We start from the raw sequence: 6,211 nt of genomic DNA on the forward strand, positions 1-6,211 counted from the left end.
AAGCCCAGTATACCCATCATGACTACCTGTCTGATAAGGGTACACCAGGCACATGCATCACAACTGTATGTGCACGACATGGTGACCTCATATTGAGATAAACAGCACAAGACCCTGCAGGTAGGGCCCAGTTAGAATTTTCTTCAGGTTGAGTAACCCATCTCGCTCAAAAGGTCCTTGAATAAGGGCTGTTTAAGGATGCTGAATGAAACACCCATATCTCCAAAGGTTTCAGTCTCCTATCATTGCTTCTGTGAGGCCCATCGTTTGAAGGTCATACTTCACCACCTCATCCCATGTCTTCCTGGGTCTACCTCTTCCACAGGTTTCTTCTACAGTTAGGGAGTGGCACTTCCTCACACAGCTGTCCTCATCCATACGTAACACATGACCATACCAGCACAGTCGCCTCTCTTGCACACCATATTTGATGCTTCTTATGCCCAACTTTTCTCTCAGGACACTTACACTCTGTTGTGTATACACACTGACATTACACATCCAGCAGAATGGAAAACGGACGTTAAACAATGATGATGATGATGATGACGTAATAACTGATGTAGACATGGCATCTTGGTATTCATTGGTTTTGGTTTTGATTTTGTAGGATCTTCATAGAATTTGCTCGCCATTACAGCATGAACCGTGCATTGAACAATATCATTGGTATGGGCAACACTGGAGTCGTAAACCCTGCTGTTTATTTGGCTCTGAAGATGAAGTAAGTTGTCCATTGGTTTTTCTTTCTTTTTTTCTCTCTCTTTTAGATCTTTCAAGACCATATCTCTAACAGAGTACAGGAATGGCAGAGGCTGAGATACATCAATGAGGAATTAGCTCTGCTCATTTAGCATTCAGATTTCTCTGTCACATTTAGAGCTTATCTGTTCAGATTGTTTTCAATTAGCCAAGCATTATTTCATAGCTTCAAGATTTTAATGATGAGAATGTTTACTTTTAGAATGACATTGTACAGTAGGTGTGAAAGGCCAAATCTAGCCATTTTGAACACAAAAACAGATGGAATATTTGGGCCAGTTTAATTGCTAAACGGTTAATGGTACATCAACTGTATAGTACCAATAGAGTTGTATCATTTACACTAATGTACAGGCACCTGTATTTCATTTAATTAAGTAAATTTTTATATTTATTTAATTTAGAGTGTGTTGACCAAGGTGACCACCCCTGGTTAAGAGAAATTGGTTATTCAGAAAGGCTTTGGATCCAAAGATTCTTGAAAATCAATGTTGTACCTGTATTTCCTTCTTACTTAAGTAATGAATGCATTAATTTCTTAAAGCGTTTCTTTCTCTTGTCTTCTGATGTCTTGTCAGTTCCATCACCTGTTCACGTAAGAATTAAATGTCAATTCTGTCTTATTTGAGTATTTTGTTTCTATGAATTTGCTTCTAGGAAGACATCCTATCGAACCCTGGAATTGGAGCAATACTCTCGAGAGACGGCAACAAAAATGATGAAGCAGGTCTCCGAAGCTCAAAGTAATGTTGCTGGAAAATTACAAATGTTGCGAACAAACAGGTCAGGAGTAATTTTTAAAATTTCTTTAAAATTCATATTTATTGTGACTACTTCAGCACATAATTTTGCAGGTTTAGCTAACTTCCCGGTAAAAGGTTTCACAATAGGGGGCCCCCACCACACACACACACACACACACACACACACACACAAAAAGGAGAAAATTGTTAAAACTTTTTATCTCTCATGCTCTACTCTTATATTTTTATTTGTAAAAGGACAAAATACAGTGCTGCATCCATATAATTTTTCTTTCTTCACCATGTGGGTTGGACAAGTTCACAAAGTTTAAAACACTCTTTATCTTATTAAACATGCCTGACAATTTGCAGCCCCCTCCCTACCAACTTTTCTACCTTCACCAGTAGTGTAGATGTAAATATTTAGATGAAGTAAATGTTAGTCTTTAACGATGAAGTTAATTAGTTCTTTTAATTAGTGAGCAAGTGTTTAATTGGGTTTTATGTTTTTCCATTGACAGAATAACAGCAGCCTCTGCGATTGTTGGAAACCAGGTTGACTTACCCAACTATTCCATGTCTGTGATACAAATTATTGTTACTGAGGTAAGTGGCTTTTATCTTTTGCTTGTTTCAGTCATTAGACTGTGGCCATGCTAGGGCAGTGCCAGGAGGCATTGTCTCCAGCTGGGCTATACGACATGATCTGTGTCCTTATATTTTCAAACAAGGGAATCTTTACTACAAAGTACTGTTGCCGAATATCTTACATTGTGAGATTTAAAAATCGTAATTTTCTAATTAATGTTATTGTTTGTATCTTTCAATATTTAGATTCTAGAAGGATCAAAACAATATTTTTATTTCCATTGCTATAAAAATATTTGCTTCAATTATTTAGGTTCTGGAATGTGGACATTTTTGGGCTCGCTATGTTGATCAAGAAAATTCCCTATATTTTGTCCAGTCTAGTCTCAATATCAACCCCCAAGACCTTCAGGTTGGTGCCTTTTTAACAGTCTCCTTTTTTTTATTGCTGTCATCTCAGTAGTTTGTTGCTGAAAATTACTCTCCAAGTTCTTGGTTTGTATGTGGAAGTGTGTGTGTGTGTGTGTGTGTGTGTGTGTGTGTGTGTGTGTGTGTGTGTGTGTGTGTGTGTGTGTGTGTGTATGTGTGTGTGTGTGTGTGTATGTGTGTGTGTGTTATTTGCATTCATCGATTTTATTTCTCATGTTATTTCTTCATTTCTCTCCTCTTTCATAGCCTATTTCTGGAAACGTCCATGTTGGTATGATCTGTGCAGCCCCTTACAAGGATGAGGAAGTGCACTACTACAGAGCACAAGTGGAGGCCATTCATAACAACATGGCTCATGTAAGTGATATCATCATCATAGTTTAATGTCCGTGTTCCATGCTAGCATGGGTGGGATGGTCTCACAAGAGCCAGCCAGGCAGAAACCTGCACCAGACTTCTGTGACTGTTTTGGCAGAATTTTTACAGGTGGATGCCCTTCCTGACACCAACCATTCAGCAGAGTGGGTTTGGGAAATCTAATTGAGGGTGATAGTCATGGACTCTATCACCCCAATTAAGTTTCTTGCCGCCTGCAGTCGCAAGCCTGCAATCGCAAGCTGGGGCCTCATAAGAGATAATTGTATTCATCCTTGGTAAAGGAATCCATCACCCTGTAGAAATAATTTTCCTCCATGACCTCCGCAGCCACCTGCGGAGGCCAATCCAGATTTTCAGTGCAGGTCAGGATAGTGTCCTCTATCCACTCGAGTTCTATCCCAGGTGGCAACCCACAGACCCAGGCTCTTGTCAACTTCTTCCCACCATACGTGGGAAGAAACAAAATCTCTTTGCCCTCTAAGGGCTGGCTTGCAAATTTGCAATCCTCCTCAGGGGTGTCAAATAGCAACCACACAATTGCATACTTGACCCCGCTGGAGATGAATTTGATAGTTGGCAAATACTCTGCCAACTCTTTTTCAATTTGTGTCTTTTGAAAGAAGGTGATGGTGTTGAGCGACTTTGAGTATGTCCTTAATACCACCCTCCTCTCTTCAAAGTCTTTCTTCCACTGTTTAGATGGGACAATCTCCCACTCCAACGTAGTGTTGTATATCTTTTTTGCCATGTTGTTTTGGGAAAAAAGTTCACAAAAAACAAAAGTTCACAGAGTTCAAAAAACAAAAATGCAGGAAGGAAGGAAGAAGACAAGAAACAGTTCCAAAACACAGCAAGCTATTCTTCTGGCCATCCTGGGACTCCTGGCCGTCCTGGGACTCCTGGCCATCCTGGGACTCCTGGCCGTCCTGGGACTCCTGGCCGTCCTGGGACTCCTGGCTAACTCGGTAATCCACTTGGTAATCCAGGGCACAAAACAGTCATACAACAATTTCACCAAAAATTGGTAAAAAATGAGCACAATTATAGGAGGAGGGATACACTCCCAAAACACACTTCTCACCGCCAAGTGAGACTTTAAACACAACTACAGGCAGACAATTTGCCAGGAACTCAGTGGAGATTTCTTGTTCGACAAAATAAATAAACACGAGCAACAAACCCCCACTGAATCCCCCAAAAAACAAATGTCTTACCTTGTAGTTGTGCTTCACTTTGTTCAAATGCCTGTTTTATATATCTAAAAAAAATTTTTTCTTATTTTAGGTTTTCTTTGTGGATTATGGCAATATGGAAATTGTTCCTTTCCATAACCTGAAGCTTCTTCCTCAGGACCTTTTAGATGTTCCTTTCCAAGTGAGTACCATTCTTGTGATTCAAGCTGTCCCTTGATATTTCAGCTCTGTCTAGAGTATGTTTGTATGTTTGTTCTTTTCCATGGTCAAAAGCTTGGATGTGTACTTAAGAAGTTCATCTCACATTTACATGATTTTGAGGGTCTGATCCCACAATGTGGCACCTTGAACTAATATCGAAAAATACCTTAGGAATGAGAACCCAGGTTCGAAATTTCCCCAAGACACCTAACGAAGACTGGAGGGTGTATCAGCCGGAACATTGTGTTAACAACAAACAAGATGAGGACAAAAATCCGTCAAATGTAAATAATATCTTCTTATATTTCATTGGTTTCTCTGTATTTCAGGCATTTGAATGTTATTTAAGTGGAATTCAGCCATCACCAATCAAATGTTTCGATGGTTGCTGGTCCCAGGAGTCTACTGACTATTTCCAAAACATGGTATCTGGTTTCCCTATTTATGCTCAAGTAAGAATTTCTTTCTTTCTTTCATTCTTTGCCGGATATGCAAATAAGAGTTAAGGAATGGAGTTGATAAGATCCGGGCTACATATGTTTCATAGAGAGCGGAACCTCAGAAATGGTAAATGTCCAAACGGGGTGTATAACACAGGCCAAGGATATCTTGATGAAATGAAAGTTTACATTGTCACAAGGGGGTACATATGTAGCCCGGATCTTAGCTACTCCATTCCTTAACTCTTGTATGTATGTGTGTGTGTCTAAATAAATTTCTCTATATTTTTTTGTCATATTTTCTCTTCCTCCTTCATATTCTTCTTCTTGCTGTTGTTGTTCCAGATTTATTCAGTCGTTGGAAGAGTCCTCCATGTTGAGCTGATCAAGAAGAAGTCAAAACAACAAGAAAATATCAATCAGAAACTTATTGATCTTGGTTATGCTGACGTCACTGAAGAATCTTTCTTATCCAAAGTAAGTAGAACATATTTTAACTTTTATTCATACCAAAGTAGACAGTGGGAGCACAATGCAGTCTTTGCGCCCATCAGATCTTGTCCAACTGTCCAGCTTTTGGCAACATGGAGCATGGATATTAAATGATGATGATGATGGCAGTAGAATGTATCTTTTTAATGACAATGTAAACAACAACAAACAATAATCATCATCATCCTAAATATGTTAATTATGTTCTCCTTTATGTTACCATAGCAATAATTTCTATTCAAATTTTGTTTTCCATTTTTTCAGAAAGACCATGAAGAACGAAAGAAAGCTCAGGAATCGTCGAGTTTGTCCGTTTGTCAAAATAGTGATGCAACATCGTTAGACTGGAATGCACTTGGTCTTACTAACGAGTTTAGTTTGGTTCGTTATGTGGGAAAGGTCAGCTGGAATTTAATGTCTTTCAGTGGTTGTTATTTATTACCTTTTTTATATGTTAGTGTTAAGATCAGGTGCAGGTGTAGCTGTGTGGTTGAGAAGTTTGCTCTTGGTTTCAGGTTCCGTCCCACCTTGGGCAAATGTCTTGTATCATAGCCCTCGGCTGAACAAAGTCTTGTAAGTCTGGTAGATGGAAACTGAAAGAAGCTCATCGGCCCATTGTGTGTGTGTGTGTGTAATGTATTTGTTGTGTCTATATGTATAGTTGTGTGTTTCTGTGTGATGAAGTTGAGTAATTTCCTTGAATTAATTCATGTAATTGTTGCTAATAATGCTAGGAGTCACAATATGTAGTGGTGGCGGCAGCGGTGGTGGTAGTAGTGGGGGAGAGTAGAGGGAAATAAGTGTGTGTGTGTGTGAGTATTCGTAGGTGTGTGTTTGAATGTATATAGGTGTGTGTCTGTATAAACAAAGGTGTGTGTATGAGTCATGGGAGAGAATTTTGTGTGAAGATTTTTTCCCTCAACATTGGGACAATAAATCCCACATAGTAGCAGCGGGGGGTGGGGGAGTGTGTGTGTGTGTGAGT

The 6,211-nt window shown here is 39.4% G+C and overlaps 1 protein-coding gene across 1 annotated transcript in view; it reads left to right on the forward strand.

The window, feature by feature from the left end:
• Positions 1 to 6,211, forward strand: part of LOC106867444 (ATP-dependent RNA helicase TDRD9) — a 28,977-nt gene that overhangs the window by 14,638 nt on the left and 8,128 nt on the right. Inside the window, exons 23-31 of the mRNA XM_014912321.2 lie at positions 611 to 724; positions 1,420 to 1,545; positions 2,027 to 2,111; positions 2,407 to 2,505; positions 2,769 to 2,879; positions 4,185 to 4,274; positions 4,624 to 4,746; positions 5,080 to 5,211; positions 5,491 to 5,625. Of these exons, the coding sequence (XP_014767807.1) occupies positions 611 to 724; positions 1,420 to 1,545; positions 2,027 to 2,111; positions 2,407 to 2,505; positions 2,769 to 2,879; positions 4,185 to 4,274; positions 4,624 to 4,746; positions 5,080 to 5,211; positions 5,491 to 5,625 (1,015 nt within the window). The remainder of the gene's footprint in view (positions 1 to 610; positions 725 to 1,419; positions 1,546 to 2,026; positions 2,112 to 2,406; positions 2,506 to 2,768; positions 2,880 to 4,184; positions 4,275 to 4,623; positions 4,747 to 5,079; positions 5,212 to 5,490; positions 5,626 to 6,211) is intronic.

The sequence above is a fragment of the Octopus bimaculoides genome, chromosome 20 (genome assembly GCF_001194135.2).
Source record: "Octopus bimaculoides isolate UCB-OBI-ISO-001 chromosome 20, ASM119413v2, whole genome shotgun sequence".
In the NCBI taxonomy this organism is placed as follows: domain Eukaryota; kingdom Metazoa; phylum Mollusca; class Cephalopoda; order Octopoda; family Octopodidae; genus Octopus; species Octopus bimaculoides.